Source organism: Pelophylax lessonae, assembly GCF_965119305.1.
Source record: "Pelophylax lessonae genome assembly, chromosome: 6".
Lineage (NCBI taxonomy): Eukaryota > Metazoa > Chordata > Amphibia > Anura > Ranidae > Pelophylax > Pelophylax lessonae.
In genome coordinates, this window is record NC_138773.1 from 57,059,097 (window position 1) to 57,084,874 (window position 25,778).

Consider the following 25,778-nt stretch of genomic DNA (forward strand, 5'->3'; position numbering starts at 1 on the left):
GTCAGAGGAGAATGAAAACTCCTACAAGCTTAAAGCTGGATACACACTATCCAACTTTTGTGGTTAGATTTCCTTTAGATTTACCTTTTCTATGTAGTGCAAGGGTCTGCCAGAGATTGCATACAGATGGAAAGTGTTTAGGTTTGACCTCATATTATATGGTCTTGGTAAGTCTAAAGGAAAAAGTCTTCAGAAAATCTTATAGTGTGTATGGCCCATTAATCAGTGCTGAGCCAAACACAGAAATCACAAGATTGCTATATACTGCTGATGAGAAAGGGTATTTATCAGTTTATATTTACTATAATAATTGCATTTCCATGTTCTGTGTACTGTGGGAGACCAGATATAGTGAATGCAAGCTCCTGGGTTTAGTAACACTTAAAGAAAATCACTTGTACACAATTGTTTAATTAACATGCAAAGAGGAAAAAAAGAGATATGAAAAAAAAAAATCATTCTGCAAATTAAAAAATGACTTAAAAGAAGAAATCTGCATAAAACAAAATTTTGTCTTGAAACGGCCGGTCTACTAGAAAGTTATTTTATCTCCTAATCTTCCTTCTCCATTACCTGACTCAGCCACAGTGACACTGATAGGGTTAATACTATTGCTTCCACTCCAGGGGCTTTAACAATCAGACCCTGACCAAACTTCACTCCAATGAATGTCTCCTTCCTACAACCCCTCCCAGACCCCTGACTTCTAGCTGAGGAGGGGCAATCCCTGCTGTGGGAAGACTATTTCCAGGAAAGCCTCCAAGATATGAATGAAAAGGCTGGGATTGCCTGAGCACTGAAGAAGAGGCACGGGAGAGCCTTGGACTTCTCTCTACTGACTCCAATCCAATCCTATTATCCGAGGTTCAAGGTCCTTCACCATTGGACACCACTTCTTCTATTCATTGGAGGCTTCTTGGTCATGTAAGTCATCCTTACCTGCTTGGATTGTTACAGTAGATGACAAGGACTGCAAGGGGTGCAAACTTTAAAAAAAAAAGGGAAACACTAAACGGATTGTAAACTATTGATTATTAATGGTAGGATATAGAGAGATAGATAGATAGATAGATAGATAGATAGATAGATAGATAGATAGATAGATAGATAGATAGATAGATAGATAGATAGATAGATAGATAGATAGATAGATAGATAGAGAGATAGATAGATAGATAGATAGATAGATAGATAGATAGATAGATAGATAGATAGATAGATAGATAGATAGATAGATAGATAGATAGATAGATAGACTTAGAACGAGAGGGAAGATATACTGTATAAGTTAAAAATTAGATAGATAGATATACAGTATATCTTCCTCTCGTTCTAAGTCTATTATCTATCTATCTAAGTTAAAAATTAAGCAAGAAAGTATAAAAGATTCTATCTGTTAAAGTGGAACTCCATCCAAAGCTTTTTTTATTGAAATAGTTTTGAATAAAGTGGGGAAACCTCTGTCAGATTTTTATAATTACCTATGTCTCCGTTTAGGAGATCCATTCACATTCCCTGTCCCGGTGACCTCAGGATATTGCTGTAAATTGAGTTTTCTGCATCCCTTCCGCTTCTAAAAGGATAAATCCTTTACGTTATGTTTATTAAACCTCTCCCCCACCTTCCGAAAATATGCTTTCCTAATAGATAGATAGACAGACAGACAGACAGACAGACAGACAGACAGAAGCCTTAGAACAAGAGGGAATATATACTGTATTAGTTTAAAAATAGATAGATAGATAGATAGATAGATAGATAGATAGATAGATAGATAGATAGATAGATAGATAGATAGATAGATAGATAGATAGATAGATAGAAAGATGATGAATTCATCGTTTTTTTTTTTTTTTTTTTAGTCCCCTTTCACACTTGTGTGACCTGAAATTTGTGCAACTTTGATGCGACTTTTAAAAGATATCCAGAATTTTATGCGACTTTGATGCGATTGTTATGCGACTTTGATGCAACTTGTGCATACCTGTGTATTCTTGAGGTTTCCATGGACCTCAAGCCAAGTCAAAGTCGGACCAAAGTAGTGCAGGGACTACTTTGAAGTTGCTGCGACCTGAAGTCGCACAGATATGAACGGTACTCATTGGAAATCATGGGGTAGGACTTGTCATGTGACTTTGCAGTCCCGTATCACAGGATAAGTCACACAAGTGTGAAAGGGGCCTTAGAAAACATCACAGTTCTTGTAAGCTGTGGTACACTATGATGCTAACCATGCTATCATTGTTTTGGGGAATTTTCAGTCGTATTTGGGTTTCTTGGATTCAGTGAAAGTTCCATTCAATAGATAGGTTGATTGTTGTCTAAAAAGTTTCACCTTATTTATTTTAATATTGTTCCCGGAAAAGCTTCAATTGCATCAAACATACAACAAACCCATGAATGACAGATTAGGACAATAATCAAAGTAAAAAACAAGAACAAAAAATAATTGGGATTTTTTTATTGCATTGCAGTTTACTGGTCTTAAGATATTGTGGCTGCATTCAATTTTTTTTTTTCCACAACTTTTTGCCTTTATTTTAACCAGTACACGTGCCATTAACAAACTTCCTGTCCTAGAGTGACAACACTACTGAGCAGCATTGTCATGACCCAAGGATAGGGAGTGTGCTAAGATTATATAGCACTCGGGACTACAGAACACCTCCCTCTCTTCTCCATAACAGGGGATATGTTTTGTAGTCCACGAAGATAGCAGGGAACAATGCTAACTGGTAACAGTCCAGAGGGAGACAAGATTTCTGACTGAATGAACAGCAAATATTTTTTTTTTTTTTTTTTGCAATTTTTGCACTTTTTGAACAGATATAATAAAATGCTTTCAATGGTATATTTAACAGATCGAAAAGAAGCATAGTATTATTATTATTAATATTTTATTGTTATTATAATTATTATTATTCTACAGGATTTATATAGCGCCAACAGTTTGCACAGTTTACACTACAAATAAAAACAAATAAAATACAAATACAATACAATGCACTTTTTGAACAGATATAATAAAATGCTTTCAATGGTATATTTAACAGATGGAAAAGAAACATAGTATTATTATTATTAATATTTTTATTGTTATTATAATTATTGTTATTCTACTGAATTTATATAGCACCAACAGTTTGCACAGTTTACAATACAAATAAAAACAAATAAAATACAAATACAATAAAATAAAATACAAATAAAAAACAAATACAAATAAAAACAGTTTATAATACAAATAAAATCAATTTATTGTTAGAGTTTACATATACTTTAAGAATTGATTAACTTTAATAAATTAAGATGACAATTTTAAAGACAATTATTATTCTGAATATTTTCCCAAATGATATATAAGAACGTCAATGCCTTTTTGTCATTTTCACACTATAGGTAATATCTATTGTCTTTGCCAAAAATAAGCAGAAGTAGTGATATATTTTATGAGATTTGTTACAAGCCCACAACTTAGGTCATAAATCCCCTCTCCGCTACTCCACAGTATCATTAAACTCACATAAAACCAGTAACCTTCATGATAAATCTTCAGATACCTAGAACAAATCACTGCAATCTCACATAATACGGATAAGCCAACCATGTTGCAAATGGTAACATGGTTCCCTATTGTTTGAGGATAAAAGAAAAATAGGTAATATCAGGCAGAAGCACTGTATAGCCAGCAGCACTTGGCTTTCCTTGGTCTTCACTGGTCTGAAAAGGCGACCATTGAGATCTGATTGGGTGTGATGGAATACTGCACTTTGTCATCATTGCTGCTCAAACCATTATGGTCACCAGTGTAAAGCTGGCCATACAACGGTAGAATTTTGTTTGAATGTTATTACAGAAACTGAAAAATCGTTTCCCAAAACATTATTTGTGGCCATCAGAGGGTCAACTAATTTTGTTGGAAATAACCAAAATTTTATCCAGACCTGCCACTTGGATGGAATGTCAGACATTTTAAATGAGTTTCTTTTGTTTCTTTTGTGTCTTGAACATGTGCATTACAATACGTACCATTTTTCCTGAACGAAAGCCACATTCACAGTCAGAATTTTGTTGTTGAGGCTGGGTTCACACTATTGCAAATTGGATGCAAGTTTTTCTCCGCATCCAATTGGCATGTCTGGAGATTGTGCCCAGCTCTCTATGGAGCCGGTTCACATATCTCCGGAGCTGCTCCAGTGCGAATCGCTCAAGAGTCCTGTGCGTCTTCTGGTCTGTTTTAGGTCCAAATTCAGCCGACAATTCAGACTGAAATTGGACCTTTCACACAGGCTTTCCGATCTGGTCCGCCTGTCAGTTTTTCAGGAGGACCTGATCAGAAGCTCCATGCAGCCCTATGTCTGCTGACACCCGCTGATATCCGATCCGATCCTGTCCATGAAATGCGGACGGATGGAAACCCTATTTTCAATCCGTCTGGAGGATAGGCTTGGATAAGAGTGGATGAAAATGGACAGGCGGTCCGTTTTCATCCGATCTCCCATAGAGGAGAGCGGGGCTCTGACAGCTCCGTCTCTGCAAAGTAAGCAGAGACAGAGCTGTCATCCTTCTTGCTCAGCGGGGATCGGCGGATAGATACCTGCGGAGCCGCCCGTGTGAAAGGGGCCAAACAGGAACGAACCCAGCCTCAAGAAAAATTTCAATCCTGTTCTTTCCAGGCCATGTCTCCAAGATGTTTTGCCCCATTTGCCACAATTAAGCCTCAGGGACGAGACGAAACATGTTGGGGACATGGCCTGGATGAATTGAGCTGAGGTTGCTTTTATCTGCTAACAACTCGGGTCGGGTGAGGTGTGTGGCGGCCGGGCTATCTCTTCCTATTGAACTTACTGTCAAATTTTAAACTACTGATTACTGTTAAATGCTTTAAAAATGCAGCAACCACAACATTTGAACACAGACTTCTGGCTGTTATTTTACAGCTTGGGAGATGGGGGGAATGGAAAACCATAGCTCACCTGTTCATTTTTACTGCCCCCCTGGCCGCCCATCTGAAAGAGACCTTACATAGCACCAAGATCTTTGTCCCAGCATCTTAAAGTGATATTAAAATCTTGTTTTTTTGTTTAAAAATAGCAAACATGTTATACTTACTCTGTGCAGTGCTTTTGCACAGAGCAGCCCCGATCCTCCTCTTCTCTGGTCCCTCGCTGCTGCTCCCCACCCCTGCTGAGTGCCCCTATAGCAAGCAACTTGCTATGGGGGCACCCAAGCCAAGCCACTGATCTGTGTGTCCGTTCAGAAATGGAGTCACAGCTCGTCCCGCCCCCCTCTCTCTCCCCTCATTGGCTCACTGACTTTGATTGACAGCAGTAGGAGCCAATGGTGCTTGCTACTGTCTCAGCCAATGAGGAGGGACAGTCACAGACAGCAGAGACTCTTGTGCAACATCTCTGGATCAATATGGGACTTAGGTAAGTATTAAAGGGGTTGAGGGGGGCTGCTGCACACAGAAGGTTTTTCTTTTCAATACATAGAATGCATTATGAAAAAAAACCTTCTGCCTTCAGAACCACCTTAAGCTGGCCATATTCTATTCAATATTTTTTGTTTAGTCTATGAGCTGAACTAAAAAAATTGAACAGATTTCTCAGATTTCATCCATGCCATAACAGTGTGGATGAATGAATTCCCCTCAGGCTATTGTATTTTGACTGTTGCCGGTGATCCACCCAGCTCCTTTGATTTTTTCAGGGCCACCCACTAAGTGAATTTAATCTGGTTCATAAGGAACCAGCTGAGTTCTGCACAGTGTAGGGCCAACATTGCACATGCCCAAACTGCACTGCACATGCGCTCAGTAAGTTATGTATTCCCAGCAACCTGCTCTTACTCCCAGCATCTTGCTTTGCACATGCACTCAGTAAGTTATGTGGTCCCAGCACCCTGCTCTTACTCCCAGCATCTTGCTTTGCACATGCGCTCAGTAAGTTATGTATTCCCAGCACCCTGCTCTTACTCCCAGCACCTTGCTTTGCACATGCGCTCAGTAAGTTATGTATTCCCAGCACCCTGCTCTTACTCCCAGCACCTTGCTTTGCACATGCGCTCAGTAAGTTATGTATTCCCAGCACCCTGCTCTTACTCCCAGCACCTTGCTTTGCACATGCACTCAGTAAGTTATGTATTCCCAGCACCCTGCTCTTACTCCCAGCATCTTGCTTTGCTCATGCGCTCAGTAAGTTATGTGGTCCCAGCACCCTGCTCTTACTCCCAGCATCTTGCATTTCACAAACAAGTTAAGTAGGACGTGAAAGAATTTTTGTGGGAGAAGAGGCTGCCTAAGCCTGGCAAAATATTATACAATTGTCTTCACTTCAACCAAGGGTTGAAAGAAGGAAAATCACCTAAATCCCCCATCAACAGGGTCAGGGTTGATAGGGGTAAACCCTCCCGCTGCATTATTGTATTTTGACAGTGGGAGGTTTCCCCACCATGAGAATGCAATGATCACTGCTGCTGGCTATAGGTGCCGGTGTTGTAAAATTTTGTCGGACCCGTGAAAAAATCGGACCTCGTCACTTCCGGTGATAGAGCATCACAAAACAGCGGGTGGGAGTCGTCCGTGCGCATGCGCAGAAGACATTTTTCGAGGTTTGGCAAAATTATAACAGAGAGCGGACAGCTGATTGAGAGGAGGCGGGGCTGAGGTGCGACGGAGGACGGAGGACACCGCCGCATCATCGAGACATTAGGGAGGGAGGCACATATGCAGAGCTGGTGGAGGAGGCAGGATGGAGGTGCGGCCGTGCAGGACTTTAGCGACTCCTTATGTTTTATTATCTTTACATTTAGTATTTCTTATTTTGTATTATATAAATAGTAAATGTAATGAAATCCTAAGGATAAATAATACGATAATTGCTAAAGATAATAAAACAAGGAGTCGCTAAAGTCCTGCATTTATTACACGGCTGCACCTCCGTCCCACCTCCTCTCCCGCCTCCTCTATTCAGCTCTGCAGATGACGCGGCGGGGTCTTCCGTCACACCTCAGCCCCGCCTCCTCTCATTCAGCTGCCCGCTATGTGTTATAAGTTTACCAAATCAAGATAATGTCTTATGCGCATGCGTACTTGAGACTCCCATCACCGGAAGTAACGAGGTCCGATTTTTTCACGGGTCCGATAAAATTTTAGAACACTAAAGTCTTGCACTGAAGTCGACTGATAAAGCGACTTTGGTACAACCAGCCTGCCCATGGATAGATTGAAATCCGGCCAGTTCCTGCTGAACTGGCCACATTTTGATCTGTCTATGACCGGCAAAACAGAATACATCTATCTAAATCTACTACCAATTTTTTATTACATAAATTTAACTCCATATTAAACCTGAGATATTTTCTTCTTCAGTAGAATTCTCTTCCAGAGGTTGTAACCGGAGACAGACCAGCTGAGTTAATACAATACCTTCTTGCATACCACAGACTGTATAATCGGCTTCTGTTTTATACCCATCAAAGAGAATCTACTGACACTCACTAGCAGCCTGAAGACATTTTCCTGGTCAGAGGAGGGCTCATAAAGCCGGAATTAAATTCCTTCATTAGTGACAGTTTTAAAAGGAAAATTGACTCTTTCATGAACTTCCTTCCATGTGATTTTCTCATTAACTACAATAGATTTACAGTACTTTAAAGGTCATCTCCAACCAAACATTTGATTGCAGATTGGTGTTTGCAGGCAAGCTGAAATACATGATGATTTGTTTCATCTCTCAGGGACGTCATTGTTGAGGACTGTTGAGCTATCCCCGGCAGAACTTCTGCTCAATCACCAAAGCCTTTGCAAGACCAAATGATGGTGTAACATTCCCTCAATGAATTCCTCATAATGTAAAATAAACAAATGCATTGAGAGGTAGGCATCTCTATTATGGAACTGTAGGAGGGTGTGGAGGGACAAATTAATGTGAGGAAATCAAGAAGATTCCTAACAAAGAGATAAAAAGGTAATGTGTTTGAGAAGATCAAACATGAAATGGAAATACAAGTGAAGTGTGCTCCACAGCAACTATTCTCAATAAGGGTTCCTCCAAAGGTTGCTAGGGGTTTCTGGAGCTGTGGCTGATTCACCTCCCATTTAATGGTGCTTGTATAGTTCCGAAGCCAAAAACACTTGACAAAGGCAGCAACATGACACCAATGATCATTTTAGCTGCCGATAAGGGTGGCATTCTAACCACCACTGTAAGGGGTGGCCCTACTGGCCACCAAGGTAAGGAGCATGTTTTGCCACTGACCTCTGATGAATTGGGTTTAGCAGAGGCTCCCTGAGACTTGAAATATATTTCAAGTGTTTCTGTAGCTTTGCTCACCAGGTGAAGATTCTTCAGGTAGCTTTGCTCACCAGGTGAAGATTCTGCAGGTGTCTTTGCTCACCAGGTGAAGATTCTTCAGGTAGCTTTGCTCACCAGGTGAAGATTCTTCAGGTAGCTTTGCTCACCAGGTGAAGATTCTGCAGGTGTCTTTGCTCACCAGGTGAAGATTCTTCAGGTAGCTTTGCTCACCAGGTGAAGATTCTGCAGGTGGCTTTGCTCACCAGGTGAAGATTCTGCAGGTAGCTTTGCTCACTAGATGAAGATTCTGCAGGTGGCTTTGCTCACCAGGTGAAGATTCTTCAGGTAGCTTTGCTCACCAGATGAAGATTCTTCAGGTAGCTTTGCTCACCAGGTGAAGATTCTTCGGGTAGCTTTGCTCACCAGGTGAAGATTCTGCAGGTGGCTTTGCTCACCAGGTGAAGATTCTGCTGGTGGCTTTGCTCACCAGGTGAAGATTCTTCAGGTAGCTTTGCTCACCAGGTGAAGATTCTGCAGGTGGCTTTGCTCACCAGGTGAAGATTCTTCAGGCAGATTTGCTCACCAGGTGAAGATTCTGCAGGTAGCTTTGCTCACCAGGTGAAGATTCTGCAGGTGGCTTTGCAAACCAGGTGAAGATTCTGCAGGTGGCTTTGCTCACCAGGTGAAGATTCTGCTGGTGGCTTTGCTCACCAGGTGAAGATTCTTCAGGTAGCTTTGCTCACCAGGTGAAGATTCTGCAGGTGGCTTTGCTCACCAGGTGAAGATTCTTCAGGCAGATTTGCTCACCAGGTGAAGATTCTGCAGGTAGCTTTGCTCACCAGGTGAAGATTCTGCAGGTGGCTTTGCTCACCAGGTGAAGGATCTGCAGGTAGCTTTGCTCACCAGCTGAAGATTCTTCAGGTAGCTTTGCTCACCAGGTGAAGATACTTCAGGTAGCTTTGCTCACCAGGTGAAGATTCTGCAGGTGGCTTTGCTCACCAGGTGAAGATTCTTCAGGTAGCTTTGCTCACCAGGTGAAGATTCTTTAGGTGGCTTTGCTCACCAGGTGAAGATTCTTCAGGTAGCTTTGCTCACCAGGGGAAGATTCTTCAGGTAGCTTTGCTCACCAGGTGAATATTCTTCAGGTAGCTTTGCTCACCAGGTGAAGATTCTGCAGGTAGCTTTGCTCACCAGGTGAAGATTCTTCAGGTAGCTTTGCTCACCAGGTGAAGATTCTGCAGGTGGCTTTGCTCACCAGGTGAAGATTCTGCAGGTGGCTTTGCTCACCAGGTGAAGATTCTGCAGGTAGCTTTTCTCACCAGGTGAAAATTCTTCAGGTAGCTTTTCTCACCAGGTGAAGATTCTTCAGGTGGCTTTGCTCACCAGGTGAAGATTCTGCAGGTGGCTTTGCTCACCAGGTGAAGATTCTGCAGGTGGCTTTGCTCACCAGGTGAAGATTCTTCAGGTAGCTTTGCTCACCAGGTGAAGATTCTTCAGGTAGCTTTGCTCACCAGATGAAGATTCTTCAGGTGGCTTTGCTCACCAGGTGAAGATTCTGCAGGTGGCTTTGCTCACCAGGTGAAGATTCTGCAGGTGGCTTTGCTCACCAGGTGAAGATCCCGCAGGTGGCTTTGCTCACCAGGTGAAGATTCTTCAGGTAGCTTTGCTCACCTGGTGAAGATTCTGCAGGTAGTTTTGCTCACCAGGTGAAGATTCTTCAGGTAGCTTTGCTCACCAGGTGAAGATTCTTCAGGTAGCTTTGCTCACCAGGTGAAGATTCTGCAGGCGGCTTTGCTCACCAGGTGAAGATTCTGCAGGTGGTTTTGCTCGCCAGGTGAAGATTCTTCAGGGGACTTTCCTCTCCAGGTGAAGATTCTTCAGGTAGCTTTGCTTACCAGGTGAAAATTCTGCAGTTGGCTTTGCTCACCAGGTGAAGATTCTGCAGGTGGCTTTGCTCACCAGGTGAAGATTCTGCAGGTGGCTTTGCTCACCAGTTGAAGATTCTTCAGGAGACTTTCCTCTCCAGGTGAAGATTCTTCAGGTAGCTTTGCTCACCAGGTGAAGATTCTGCAGGTGGCTTTGCTCACCAGGTGAAGATTCTGCAGGTGGCTTTGCTCACCAGGTGAAGATTCTGCAGGTAGCTTTGCTCACCAGGTGAAGATTCTGCACGTGGCTTTGCTCACCAGGTGAAGATTCTGCAGGTGGCTTTGCTCACCAGGTGAAGATTCTGCAGGTGGCTTTGCTCACCAGGTGATGATTCTTCAGGTGGCTTTGCTCGCCAGGTGAAGATTCTGCAGGTGGCTTTGCTCGCCAGGTGAAGATTCTGCAGGTGGCTTTGCTCGCCAGGTGAAGATTCTTCAGTGGACTTTGCTCACAAGGTGAAGATTCTGCAGGTGGCTTTGCTCACCAGGGGAAGATTCTTCAGGTAGCTTTGCTCACCAGGTGAAGAATATGCAGGTGGCTTTGCTCACCAGGTGAACATTATGCAGGTGGCTTTGCTCACCAGGTGAAGATTCTTCAGTGGACTTTGCTCACCAGGTAAACATTATGCAGGTGGCTTTGCTCACCAGGTGAAGATTCTTCAGTGGACTTTGCTCACCAGGTGAACATTATGCAGGTGGCTTTGCTTTTTTTATTTATAATTGCAGCAACAGATTGGTTTTAGCCTAGATTCTCACATATGCAGTACGGCAAACACAGCGATCCCTGCGAGTTTCCCGCACCTCATTGCAATCCCACTCTGTTTGGGTTCCACTGTGGGTGTCAATACAAAATTAACGATACATCAAAAAGATTGCAAACACAGTACGGTTTGCCTGCACCGGATTGCATGGTACCAAAACAACTATGCAATGCACTTGCCTGCAAAAAAGGTACCTGCACTTCTTTGGTGCGATGCATTGCAGAATGAATGGGCTCAAATTGCACTGCACTGAGTCGCATGTGAAATGCACTGGAATGTGGTGCAGATTCGGTGCGATTCACATGCAGGTTATAGTGTGAATCAGGGCTTAAAGAGAACTGTGCATTGCTCATGCAGGGTTAATCAATAAATCCACTTAAAGTGGATCTTCACTGCATCTGAGCACCACAAACCAAAAACACTTGAGTAGGGGCAAATGATTTTATGCAGCATTTACTTCCTGGAATCTATCTGCCCAAAGCTCAAGTGTGCATGCAGAAGAGTGTGCTTCGCTGAGAAAACCTTCCTCCTCTCCCCCACTCCTGAAGACTCCTGAGATGTATGACATCATTTGCCTAGGACAGAAACTAGGATGTAACTAAAGAATTGTAAAATAAATAAATAAATAAAACAAATAAATATATACTTTCCTATCTATTTACTAATGCTAGCAGCATGATAATTAAAAATAATCAATGTTAATTGGAAGAGTGACATTTTACTTTAATTGATGGTCTCAGCAGCGTCTTATACTTACCTTGTTTTCACTCCCTTGTTGCTGTATTCATTCACCAGAAACAAAAATGCCCAGTACTTCTGGTTTTGAGCATCAAATGACTCTCTTCTTCCCATGTCATAGAAACGTTTCTTGATGGCCGGCCACTCAAGCACCCATTCTTATCACACGGGGGAACAGTTCTCATACCTGTGTAAGCTCCAAGTTTAAAATAACTTCTACTTTTTGCTGCTGGCAGAGGAATAGAACTTTGGGGACATGAAGGGCAGGGGAATATAAGAAATTGGCGGGCCACCAACAATTTCTTGGCAAACCACAAGTTTAATTTATTCTAAGCTAAACTGTCACCAGTGTTGGGGTAGTTTCTCAAAAAATGTAACTAGTTACTTCTGTAAATTGTAATGAGATTACTTTACTAGTTACTGCATTTGAAAAGTAACTTCACTACTTATTACTTTACTTTCCTCTTTCTTAATTGACCTTGTAGAAGAAGATACATGACACTCTTTCTGCATAGAGTTTATTGTATAAACACAGGCTTTGGGAAACATGAGAACAAAACCTGAAAAAACAGAATAAAACATAAAGTGCAACAAAAAGTCATAAACTTCATCCCTCTCTATTCTTCGAAATAACGATTGTATCGCACGGCTTGGGTAACGCAGGAAAGCGCGTTCCTATAGCCTAGTAAAGTAGTGAAGTTACCAATATTAGTATTGTAACTAGTTACATTACTTTGTTACCAAAAAAAGTAATGTAGTTACTGTAATCAGTTACTTTGTAACTCGTTACCCCCAACCAGAGTTGTATAAAGTACTCGAAACCCATACTTGAGTGAAAGTACAAGTGCTCGATCAAAAAGTGACTTGAGTAGAAGTGGAAGTGCTCGATCAAAAAGTGACTTGAGTAGAAGTACTAAAGTATTCAACATTTTTTGTACTTAAGTATTGCAAGTAGTTTTTTTTTAAATTTTGCTACTCAAGTACTGAAAGTAAAAGTACCAGTAGTTTTGAAAAAAAATTGCTACTCAAGTACTGAAAGTAAAAGTACAAGTACTGTGTTATGTAGTTATTAAAGAAAGAAGTCAAAAGTTTGAACATCATATTGTTTTTTATTATTTCAAATGCAGCTTTTATTTATACATACAGTAGCTTTTATTTTCGTATGCGTTATAATACATGTTTTGAGCTTCATGAAACCTGCCATCTACTGTTCTGGCAGTGGTAATTTTTATAATTGTAACGAGTAACTATGCAGCACAAAAAAAAATATCGGAGTAGAAGTATTGAAATCATTGAAAAAATGTAGTGAAGTAAAAGTGGAAGTAGGGGAAAAAAATTTGACTCTAGGAAAGTACAGATACCGCCTTTTGGTACTTAAGTACAGTAGTGAAGTAGTTCTACTTAGTTACTATACATCTCTTCCCCCAACACTGACTGTCGCCATATATAAAAAGCAGGCACTTGGAGGTTCCTTCATGAGCACTTGCAGACCATGTACAGCACAATGAAAATCCTAATGGCCAGGGCTCTGTTTTATTCAGATCTTAACCTCTCCTCATACTTCCTACTCATTACCATCACTACTGGTCTAAAGGAGTGATAGCCAGTTTCACTAAGCAGTAACCAAGAGCTGAAGCTGAGGGGTGGTGGACCTAAGCTCACCACCAAAGAAACTGACCAGGATTAAAGTACCACCAGAGAACTGGTTACTACTGAGAACATGGGAATGTAAATATTTAATCTTTGATTAATCTTAAAGGTAGGCCTGGAGTAAAGAAAATAAATGGACAGAGGGCTAATATAACAGAGGTTAAAAGGGGCTGGGGTCTTTCGGAATTTAAAAGGAATTAAAGTTACAGAGACTTACCTAATTGGTGAACAAAGTAGGAATGGGCTGAGCTGCGAGGGATGATTAGTCAGGGGGTTGTTAGTAAGCGACCCATAGAGTCGTGAAATGCGTCAACCATGTCCATGTCTGTGTGATGCACTGTTGTTTTGGTTTTATGGGAATAAACACTCCAAGTTCATTTACTTTTGAGTGCGGTCAAGGTTCTTTGAATACCAGAGTGGCTTCAGCTGGAAGAGAGCTGAGTTTGGTGAAAATTTCCTGCCTCCCCCTTTTGTTCCTGATATCTTAGCTTGTTGTTCTTTCGATGGATTGTCTTGGGGGTAGGTTTGGTAGGTGTGGTTGAGTCATAGTGGCTAGTGGGGTATAAGATCCTTGTAGGTTAGTATAAGGTACAAATGTATGGTGTAGGGACCCATCTGAGTTATGTCTCCCAAAGTTCCAGTAGTTGGTATGGCTGTATCTGCATTGTTGTCTCCGAGCTGGTGGCTGTTGCGCCTGGAGGCCTATTTATGTTTGACGCAGGCACTCTCTTCTTTGATGCCCACTAGGACCTTGTGACCACATTTTTACACTGTGTTTAACTTGTTATGGTTACTTAGGTGTGGTTAAGGGGGGAGTGTGGTCTGACCAGAAGAGAGACAATCAACCTTTATTACCCTAGTCATGTGCACCCTTGCTTTTGAAAAATTAAAACGTCCCCCTTATTAATAATACTTACTTTGTCTGAGCTTGACATTTGCTGGAGTTTTAGGTGTCAGAGGTCATGTAAAGTCTTATATATAATGCCTGTCTATCACACTTACTGCTCGCACAGAAGATGGAAGTATGGAAGCCTGTGTGTAAGACTGAGCAGTACATGTCAGACTTCATGTAACATCTGACCATCCGATTGCCTTAGCTCCCTTATTCCCATCCCAGCAGGTTTCTAACTTGCATTCCGGATTACTACCCCCCCCCCCCCAAGCCCTGTTTTTTGTTTTCCCATGTATGGTTTCTGTTTAGTACTATCGATCAGGCATTTGGATTAAGCATAGGAACAAACTGTAATGTGAGCCGCTCAATAAGGCAACCCATTGTTACTATCTAGTCATCTCCTTCCTGGTGTTCCATGCAAAGCAGGAATGTCATTGTTCTAAACTGGGACATCACCTGAGCTCTGAGTCGAGAGTCCTCATCTTATCTCATCTTATCAAAACTACTACAAAACCTGTGAACTCGCATGAATGAAGAGGGAGAGGCTTATCTGACGCCTAACTATATAAAGTATGCCATTGATACAGAGCCATCGTAAGTGTGCCATTTTCCTTTTTTTTTTTTTTTTTTTCTTTTTTTTACAAAGTCCAAAAATGAATGTGTTACAAACAGGAATGGAAATTGTGAAATAAAACAATTAGGGCTGCACGATATTGGGGAAAAAAAGTACATTGCGATATTTCTTTTTTAACGATATATATCGCAATATTTCTCCCAGACAGTCTCCGGAGGAGGGATCAGTGAGCAGAGCTCAGCTTTCTGCCAGGGGATCCACCACACGTGTAGAACTTCTCCCGCCCAGACAGCCCGAGCCTTGTGTCGGAAGCCGGAGTGTAGAGGCAGCGGGCTGAGTGAAGTGACGGTAGCAGCCTTTGTCCTGCGGTGCTCCTCCGCCATGCTCCGGACGTCTCTCCCCCCTCTCCTGCTGCTTTGCACTGTAGCCTCTCCGCCGCCATGCAATCCGCCCGCACTCCAGCCCTCCCAGCTCTGCCTCTTAGTCAACAGCCGACCATTACTCCGCCCTGCTCCGCCCATTGTCTCTCCATTGAATCTATTTACAAAACATTACAGCCTGATCCCGCCCCCGATGCAGCCAGGAGAGACAATGGGTGGAGCAGGGCGGAGTAATGGTCGGCTGGATACTAGAGGCAGAGCTGGGAGGGAAGTGTGGGACGGATGTAATCACTGTAAGTCCTCCTCCTCCCCCCGAGTCCCGACTTCTCCCTGCCTAATGCCTGAATATCGTGTCTTCGGCGATATGAATATCGCCCATGCCTGCAAAACGATAGTCGATATCACATCGACAAATGAGGATGACAACTATGCCTATAGAAGGTCATTGGTTATTCTGCAACTTTTATTCATGGAAAACATCAATTCCAGCCATTTATAAAGTTTCCATGGGACAAACCTTCCCTGGGATATTTCTCCAAATATTTTTTTTTACTTTTTTCCCAAGGTGTTGATAACCCAGCACAACCTCGTCTGCAGATAGCTGTCTGCTATTTGTAAAGACTTTCAACTCATTTTTTTTCTTGAAAATTTTACCAGCATAAAACTGAAGCAATCTATCATTTTTAAGCTTCTCAGATCTGGTTACGGCTTTTAACACTGATGGTTTGTTTATTCAGTTGAAAAGAAATAATTATTTTTTTGCTTTGTAAAATATATTTTGTTTATTCAGTGGAAAAAAAAAGAAATATGTATCTTTTCACATTGTAAATCATATTACCAAAAAAATATAAACTTAAAGGATAAAGAAATAAAAAGTGATAACACAATTCTGCCACACTTGTCTACAGACCTCTAAAACGGTAAAGTAAAATATGCATAGTTGCCCTGGGACATAATGAACAATTGAATAGCTTTTAAAAGTATATGGAAATAGGCATTATTGCCAGAAATAAAATATACCAAACCAAAATGTTTTTTTTTTTTTTTTTGGATATAGCGAGGAAGAGATAAGTATCATGTTAAAGCGGAACTGAACTCTATCCATCAGCATTAGCATTTTTGTATTTCTTATCCTACTAGCCTCAGTAAATTGATAGGAAAGTGTAATATATTTACTTTATTTTAAGCTTTTTCTTTTTTCAAATTTCTTCAGTTGCTTTCTGGTTTCTGGCCTAGGCCAAAACAATGTCATACATCCCAGGAGTCTTTATGGCCATTTGTTTTCCTTCCATCTGAAAAAGGGGAGGAGGGGTTTACTCTGCTAAGCACACCCTCCTGCCTGCACGCTGAGCTAAGAGCAGATGGATTCAGGAAGCAAATGCTCCATGAATCATCTGCCCTTATTCAAGATGGCTTTAGATGTGTTTTTCAAAGTGAATTTATACAGGGGTCAAGTCCCGGGAAAAAAAAAGTGTGGGAACTCAAAGATTCAGTTTATGCAGTAATAGCCCCTAGTTGTGGTGCCAGTATACACAGTAATAGCCCCTAGTATTGATGCCAGTTTATGCAGTAATAGCCCCTAGTATTGGTGCCAGTTTATGCAGTATCAGCCCCTAGTATTGGTGTCAGTTTAAGCAGTAATAGCCCCGAGTATTGGTGCCAGATTATGCAGTATTAACTCCTAGCATTGGAGCCAGATTACACAGTAATAGCCCCAGTATTGGTGAAAGGTTTATACAGTAACACCCCCTGGTATTGGTGCCAGTTTACGCAGTAATAACCCCTAGTATTGGTGTCAGTATAAGCAGTAATAAACCCTAGTATTGGTGCATGTTTATACAGTAATAAAGCCTAGTATTGATGCTGCTGGCTGGTACTGCTGGTGAGTACTGTTGGTGGGTACTGCTTGATGGTACTGTTGGTGGGTACTGCTGGCTGGTACTGTTGGTGGATATTCCTGGCTGGTACTGTTGGCGGGTATTGCTGGCGGGTACTGCTAGTGTGCTGGTGGATACTGCTGGCTGGTACTACTGGTTGGTACTTCTGGTGGGTACTGCTGGCTGGTACTGCTGGCAGGTACTGCTAGTGGGTACCGCTGGTGGGTATTGATGGCTGATACTGCTGGCGGTTACTGCTAGTGGGTTCCGCTGGCTGGTACCACTGGCTGGTACTGCTGGTGTGTACTGCTGGCTGTTACTGTTGTTGGGTATTGCTGGCTGATACTGCAAGCGGTTACTGCTGGGCAGTACTGCTGGTGGGCACTGCTGGTGGGTACTGCTGGCTGGTAATGCTGACGAGTACTGCTGGCTGGTACTGCTGGCTGGTACTGCTGGCTGGTATCGTTGGTGGGTACAGCTGGCTGGTACTGCTGGTGGGTACTGTTGGGAGGTACTTCTGGCTGGTACTGCTGGCGGGAACTTCTGGCTAGTACTGCTGGCTGGTATTGCTGTCCGGTACTGTTGGTGGGTACTTCTGGCTGGTACTGTTGGTGGGTACTGCTAGCTGGTATTGCTGGTGGTACTGTTAGTGGGTACTGCTGACTGGTACTGTTGGCTGGTACTGTTGGTGGGTATTGCTGGTGGGTACTGCTGGCTGGTTCTGCTAGCTGGTACTGCTGGTAGGTACTGTTGGGGATACTGCTGGCTGGTACTGCTGGTGGGTACTGTTGATGGGTACTGCTGGCTGGTACTACTGATGGGTACCGCTGGCTGGTATTGCTGGTGGGTACTGCTGGCAGGTTTTGCTGGCTGGTACTGCTAGAGGGTACTGCTAGTGGGTACTGCTGGTAGAACTGCTGGCTGTTACTGTTGGCGTGTACTGCTGGCTGGTACCGCTGGTGGGTACTGTTGGTGGGTACTGCTGGCGGGAACTGTTGGTAGGTACTGCTGGTGGGTACTGCTGGCTGGTACTGCTGGAAAGTACTGCTAGCTGTTACTGCTAGTGGGTACTGCTGGCTGGTACTGCTGGTGGGTACTGCTGGCTGGTACTGCTGGTGAGTCCTGCTGGCTGGTATTGCTGGTGGGTACTGCTGGCTGGTACTGCTGGTGAGTACTGTTGGTGGGTACTTCTGGCTGGTATTGTTGGTGGGTACTGCTGGCTGGTACTGCTGGCGGGTACCGTTGTTGGGTACTGCTGGCTGGTACTGCTGGCGGGTACTTCTGGCTGGTACTGCTGGTGGGTACTGTTGGTGAGTACTACTGGTGGGTACTGCTGGCTGGTTCCCGACCCACCATCTCTGAGCATCAGTGTGACAGGAGCCAGCGTTAGAGGAAGCATGCGGCTGCAGTAGAGTGCTTCCTGTATCGCACCTGTCACAAGCGGAGTGCATTTGGTATCAGTCCGCCCAAGACAGGAGCCAGTGCTATACAGGAAGCATTGGCTCTGCTTCCTCTAGTGCCATCTCTGTTCTTCACACTGATGCTGGGAGGTGGCAGGTCAGGAACTCACAATCTGGGCTTACCGACCTGCCAACCCAAAGCAGGAGGTGGCACTGGGATCCTGTTGGGGGGGGCACAGTAAAATGGTGGTGGGGCCATGGCCCCTAGTGATGTCACTGCTGCCACACAGCTTGCCTAATTGAAAGGCCAGTCCTGCAGGATGTGGCTGCTAATGGGAACGGCGTTCATGCTGTGGAAAAAGTACAGGATTGCCGTTCCCATGCGTTCCTGCAGGACAAAAATAAAGCGTGGAGACATGGATGGATTGGGAAGTTTGCTTTGAATATTAAAAATGAATGAATTAGGGTTTATGGTTTGTGATGCCCAGATACAGTTAAATTGAAATTCATTTTAGTTTGCCTTTTTTAATGATAATCTGACATAGCTATTTAAATCCCATTTTAACTTAGGCTCTTATTTTAGCTAGTTAGTTAGTAAGCTTATTTTATTTTGAACATGTAAAAAAAAAAAAATAATAATAATAATAATAATAATAATAATAATCATTCGGTAGTAGACAATCACAAAAAAAAAAAGAAGAAAAGAAAAAAAAAACCTATAAAATATAATTTTGTTTCTGAAAAGGAGTAGGAAGAAGTACACACATATAATCCCATCCCTTCTCCATAAATAATAATAAACTATTCAGAGTCCCATCGCTATAAAGTCATACAATAATTAATAATTCAAATATAATATACTAATTACCAATAATCTAACTACACAATCATACACATATATGCATACATGCATTCACATACATACCAAAACAAAACTATCGGTAACACAAAAAACAAAATAAATCAATAACACTATTAATAAACACACAATAATAGTTCTAGATAATTAATCCAGAACATGTCTTACTTTAATTAAAACTGATATGCTTTAGGACACTTTGGACTGCACATGCTTAATATCTGATATCTTAATATCTGATTTCCAACAGATTTGATCATCTATTATCACCCTGAGAAATTTAATTTCATTAACTCTTTCGAAATTAACCCCTTCCATCTGAATATGTATTTGTGTGTTAATTCTGCAGTTCCCAAAAGTTATTACTCTAGTTTTAATCAGGTTTAATGATAATTTATTTCTATCAAACCATAATTTAAATTTCCTCAGTTCAATAGTTTTGGATGGAGTGGGGATGGGGGACCATTGTTAATGTTGTATTCTTCTGCTCTTATTTAGGAATTTTCTTCTTACTTCTTGTCTCTTTGATGGGTGTCAGACAGTATGGGAAATGATAATCAATCCCCCAATGATGACATGGGCTGTATATAATAAATTTTCTATTAGAGGGAGGAAAGTTTAGACTGTATTACTTGGGAAGTAGAGGAACTGAGTGGTGCACTGGTTCTCCTAAAGCAATAGGTGTTCTCAATCAGGTCTTAGGTAGTAGAGAGGGAATGATTCTCCATAGGCATCTCTCACGGGAGTGGCGGATGAACGTTGGCTCTTTTCTCAAGTAGGGACTGGAATCGCTAGAAGGAAAGCGCCAAAAGTAGAACTTTTAAAATTTAACAAAGCCAATGCGTTTCAGGAGTTCAAAGGGTCCTCTTTCATCAGGACCTATACAACTGGAGAGATTCTGAGGGGTAATTGTATGATCACTCCAGACTCTGTTTAAGGCTTAACTGGAACCAGAAGCCATCATACCCATCAAGAACCTTCTAAATTTATAATTACAGTACACATCTTATTTAACAGTATCACAACTAGATGAAGGGGGATTCTTTTGACCCATGAAAGACAGAGTCTAAATTAAAATTACACGGGACTTTATACATGCAACTTTTGGCATTTTCCTCCTTGCACCCCAAGGATTTTTTACTATCAGTGTGTTCCCTTGGGGGAGAGTTACCGTATATACTCGAGTATAAGCCGAGTTTTTCAGCACATTTTTTTGTGCTGAAAACGTCCCTCTCGGCTTATACTCGAGTCAACAAAAAAAAAAAAGTTCCCGGCCACTCCGACGTGTTTAAGATTTAAAAATGGCGGCGCCCGGCGTATACATGTCATCGCGCAGGCGGCGGCGCGTGCGCAATGACGTTTTTTGAAATGAAGGCACCTCTGGAACAGGTAAGTGAAACACAGCCGCACTAGTATGCCCGCAACCCCGCATCCTCTTGTACCATGCTTGCCACCCTGCATTCTCCTGTACATGCCAGCCACACTGCATTCTCCTGTACCATGCCAGCCACACTGCATTCTCCTGTACCACGCCAGCCACACTGCATTCTCCTGTACCATGCCAGCCACCCTGCATTCTCCTGTACCATGCCAGCCATCCTTCATTCTCCTGTACCATGCCTGCCACCCTGCATTCTCCTGTACCATGCCAGTCACCCTGCATTCTCCTGTACCATGCCTGCCACCCTGCATTCTCCTGTACCATGCCAGCCACCCTGCATTCTCCAGTACCATGCCTGCCACCCTGCATTCTCCTGTACCATGCCAGCCACCCTGCATTCTCCTGTACCATGCCCGCCACCCTGCATTCTCACCCTAGGCTTATACTCGAGTCAATCATTTTTCCCATCTTTTTGTGGTAAAAGTAGGGGCCTCGGCTTATACTCGGGTCGGCTTTTACTCGAATATATACGGTACTTCACTTCCTGTTCACATGACAGGTGTCAGACAGTTAGAAAGTGAGGGAATGTTACTTTATTGAGAATAAAGAAAATCTTTAGAACCGGAAAGATAACAAAACCATTTGTGTTTAAGCTTTGGATAGTGTGGGAAAAAATGTAAAACCCTGTACGGCTATTTTTGTTGTCTTTTTATCAGATGGTTAGATTTATCTTCCTTGTTTGTCTGGTGGCCATTTTCACCAGATCAGAAAGTGATGGGAATTCAAAATCTTCTTTCCAATGGTTACACTTGTTTTGGTAACAACTATCTATAAGATTCACCCTTACTTTGGAGAGAATGCCTCTTACTTCCTGTTATGTCACCAGTACAGGAAGTGAATAGAATTCTCCCAACCGTGACACAGCAAAAAAACAAAACAAAAAAAAAACTGATGTGTGTATGTGGGTTAACCATATTAAAAAAATAAATTAAAAAAAAGGTTTTTAGTTTGATCAACACTTTAAAACCTGACAGATCTTCTAATGCTTTCCCACTCTACCCAAAACTAAACATTTCATTATTGGTGTTTGATATAATGTGATTTTTTTTTCTCCTTTAGAAATAAAAGATGGACTACACCACTGAAATTATACCAGATGAAAATATAAGCTTCGACGAGTTTTTATATTTCAACGAAACAGACGTCTCCAGAGAGCAGTCCCTATCGTTCATCCCTTATATTTTTGTCTCTGTCTTTGGCCTTGTGGCGAATACCTTCGTCCTTTATGTGATTCTACGTTTTCGAAAGATGTGGACTCCTACCAACATATATGTGTTCAGTCTGGCTCTAGGTGATATCTTCCACATGGTTTGCCTTCTGTTCTTTGCCTCGGAAATCGCAAGTACTTACTGGCCCATGGGGACATTTATGTGCAGACTCTTCTGGACTTTAACAGCATTAACACCATTTACCAATATCTACTTCCTGACTATCATGTCTATTCATGTCTTCATTCAGCAGTATTTCCCAGAGTTTTTGAAAAACAGATTTGGACCCAAAGTGGCAGTGGTGACCAGCATCATTGTATGGGTTGTCTGCTTGTTGCTTGGGATCCCTCTTTTTATTTTTGCTAACCTGAATGACAGTTACAACTGTCAGATTTTTTGGCCGGACCCTGTGGCCTTCTGGAACTTGACCTTTATATCTTACAGGCTTGCGCTGGATTTTGTGCTCCCTGTATTGTTGATCTGCATCTTTCTCATCCTAACGGGTGTTGGGTTCCAAAATCAAGGCAGGGCAACCAAATCAAGTTCTGGAAGCATCAAAGAGAACATCATCCTGATTTTAGTCCTGACACTTGTGTATTTTGTCTTTTGGCTTCCAACACACGTCCTGGAAATGATGTCAGCCACTGTTGACGATCTGGGAATAAATGAAGGGTCTTATTACATTATTAGCCTCATACCTTACTTGAAAAGTTGTGTCTATCCTCTCATTTATGGATTTCTATCTAAAAATTTTAAAGAGACATTTAATGCTGTTTTGTGCTGCAAAAATGTTCAGGACAGTAGCAGCCAGCCCAATAGTCCATCCGAAAAACAAGAAGAAAAATCGTCTCCCTGTTAGCTTTATGGTTTTTTTTCTCACTTTTTATGACTTTGATTAGGTACTCGGAACATAATTCTACTCAGATTCCCAAGAATACCAAGCTTTTTGATGGGAAATGAAGAGTATTACTAAGTATTATTTGTATCTATAATGTTCTCATTGGCTACAAAAACAGCCATATCTTGAAACAAAAGTACTGTTTTGGAGCCTCCATACTTGTAACCTTGAGCCTAATTACAGATGATAGGGTCCCATAACAAATTTTTAATGGCACCCACTGACAACCTCTCTCTGTGGCACCTGGCATAATCAACTGTGTCAATATACCTAAATCAAGATGATATGGCTATAAGGCGCTAGATCTGTGTTGGTGTCCAATACAGCCGAGACCAAATCTGCTCTCGTTAGACAGCTTTCATAAGCCAAGGGACACAAAGGGGAGCCCAGTATAGAGCCTGGAGGTAGCCAATGTAATGTGATACCAATGGCTGTAGTGTCCAAAAAATACCTTATTATTAGCTATTAAAGATATTTATCTGGACAATTAATCTACGTTTTTTTCTGCTGATAAATAGTTTAGAGGCCCACTATTCCATTCCAAACATATTTAAAAGCCCAAGTGAATGGGTATTCCTCTGGCTGCTAAAACATGTCGGCTGTTTTATCTAACGTCACCCCATTATAAAGTAAATCAAATATTTTTGGAATCTATAACCATTGGTGTAGTATTTTTCTGCCTCATTAATCAAGGACAGGCAGCTGGAGGACTTTTAACAAAATCAGTACACTATTAAGGACTAGTGTTGTTAGTTGTTTTAGTGAGGGCAGCAGTGCAGGAAATTCATTTTTTTTAATTATCGTTCTTTATTGGAAATATTTATGTAAAAATAACAGCAGTCGAGACAGATTTCTGACTACATAATGCCATCAGTCACCAATAGGAGATTGGATCTAGCAAAGAGAGGCATCATGATAACAGCCTATGTTATAGGGGCTTAGGGTGGTAAGATAGAGGAGAAGGTAGAGAGAGGTTAGTTTGATGAAATAGGGGGAGAGGGAAGAAGCACATAGATAACTTCATGTATAAACCTTACCGTCTAGCATTTTAATAAGTCTGCATCTTGGCTATAGACCTAAGAAAAACAATGGAGAAAAAAAATAAAGTGGATTGTCCTCGGATAAAAAAGGTGTCAAATATGGATCAGGAGTGATGAGAGCCTGAACGGTTTTATCTAGGCCTAGTCGTGCTTCTATCATCCAGGAAATTCACTTTTAACTATTATTTTCCAGTTTACTAATCTGTAGCTAACTACTCTGTCCTCAGTAGCTCACAAGTGGTTTTGCGCATTTTGGAAAATCATGGCATAATCATCCCATTGCCTTAGTGTATAGTCTAAGCCCTTACACCAACTAATAGTATAGATTAAGTGCCGGTTCACACTAGGTCGCGCGACTTCGCGGGCGAAACTTGCACGGACTTCATAAAATGAATGTCTATGCAAGTCGCCTCCAGGTTGCCCCGAAGTAGTACAGGACCCTTTTTCTAAGTCGGAGTGACTTGTGTCGCTCCTATTAGAACGGCTCCTGTACTACACAATGGGAGCGTGACGGACCGCGACTTGTCAGGCTGACAAGTCGCGGTCCAAGTCGGATCAATGTGAATGCGGTCTAAGGGTCTCCAAACTTTCTAAACAAAGGGCCAGTTTACTGTCATTCAGACTTTAGGTGGACCAGACTATGGGAGGAGAAAATGCATCATCATAAGTTTTAGCGGGAGGAATAGTGGCCCATAGTTGCTATCAGTGGGAGTAATAGTGCCTGTTGATAGTTCAGTGGGAGGAATGCTGCCCTTTCATTGAAGTCAGTTGGAGAAATATTGTCCCGTGGGTAAGATAAAGGCAAGCCAAGGGCTGCATCCAGCTCCCAGGCCACAGTTTGGAGACCACTGGTATAGACTGTAGCAGATGTTCTGAGGGCAATAACTCTACACTGCGTAGACAGCTAAACAAATGCTCCATACACTGCGTAGACAGCTAAACAAATGCTCCATACTGCCAAATGGAAACTGTGACTAGCAACAATCCTGATAAATCATTTTGTTTGTCTGAAATCAGCTTCTCTAGAAAGGAGATTTCAACATTTATTTTGTCTCAAAAGCCTCCCTAATCGGGCCCCTTTCCACTCCCAGACCCCATAGCAGCTTCATGGGCTGCTATTTCTATTGTTACTGCCACTGCTTGTAACTGCTAGGCGCATGAGAACTGAAGTGTAGCTCCTGTGTGTGGTCGCTTACCCTTTTCTGTATATTGTAGCTGGAAATCATTGTACCATCCATCCTTTTCATTCGATTTTTATATTGGGAAGTTATTTTACAGAAAGGTAGCCAAGAAGAATAATTGCTGACTTGCGCCAATTTCCATCCATTTCCTTAAAAAAAATGAAAATAATGAAAACCGTAAGTTAGTGCAGCAATGCATAGCACAAGTAAAAATAAATGTGATATTTTACATTGTGTACTAAAAATAAATGTGATATTTTAATACACTTCATAGAACTGCTCAAGTTGGATTTGAAGTTGCAGCCTTGGCTATTGTTGCAAGAAGAAGACATTCCTGAATTCCAGATGTATTTCTTTACATTGTATACTATATTATAAGCAATAAAACAGCTCTCCTCTATGTAATGGAAATAAGGGAATGGGGAGGGGTTTGTAGTCTATTCAGCGTAGTTCTCAAACACAAGTGATTGCTTTCCGGTTTTGGTCAGTTTGCTCAGAGACTTTGTACACAGGGGCTTTGACCTGTATAACAGCATTGTGTATACCAGTCAATGGGAGACAAACTGTAAAAAACTGTAATTCCCATTTTGTAGGCTAATAGGCAAGGGATGGTTGAAGCAATAGCATGGGCAATATGTACTGCAGCAAAAAAAAAAAAAA

The 25,778-nt window shown here is 41.9% G+C and overlaps 1 protein-coding gene across 1 annotated transcript; it reads left to right on the plus strand.

The window, feature by feature from the left end:
- The first annotated feature begins 759 nt into the window (after positions 1–759).
- On the plus strand, positions 760–22,890 carry LOC309559202 (somatostatin receptor type 5-like). The gene is made up of 2 exons (XM_082262414.1): positions 760–924; positions 21,851–22,890. Exon 2 carries the CDS (start codon positions 21,860–21,862, stop codon positions 22,856–22,858), a length of 999 nt encoding a protein of 332 aa, XP_082118540.1. The 5' UTR covers positions 760–924; positions 21,851–21,859; the 3' UTR covers positions 22,859–22,890.
- The last annotated feature ends 2,888 nt before the right edge of the window (positions 22,891–25,778 follow it).

Bases quoted from the DNA above. Each gene is read 5' to 3' on its own strand.
- LOC309559202 (XM_082262414.1), top strand. From the start codon at position 21,860: ATGGACTACACCACTGAAATTATACCAGATGAAAATATAAGCTTCGAC.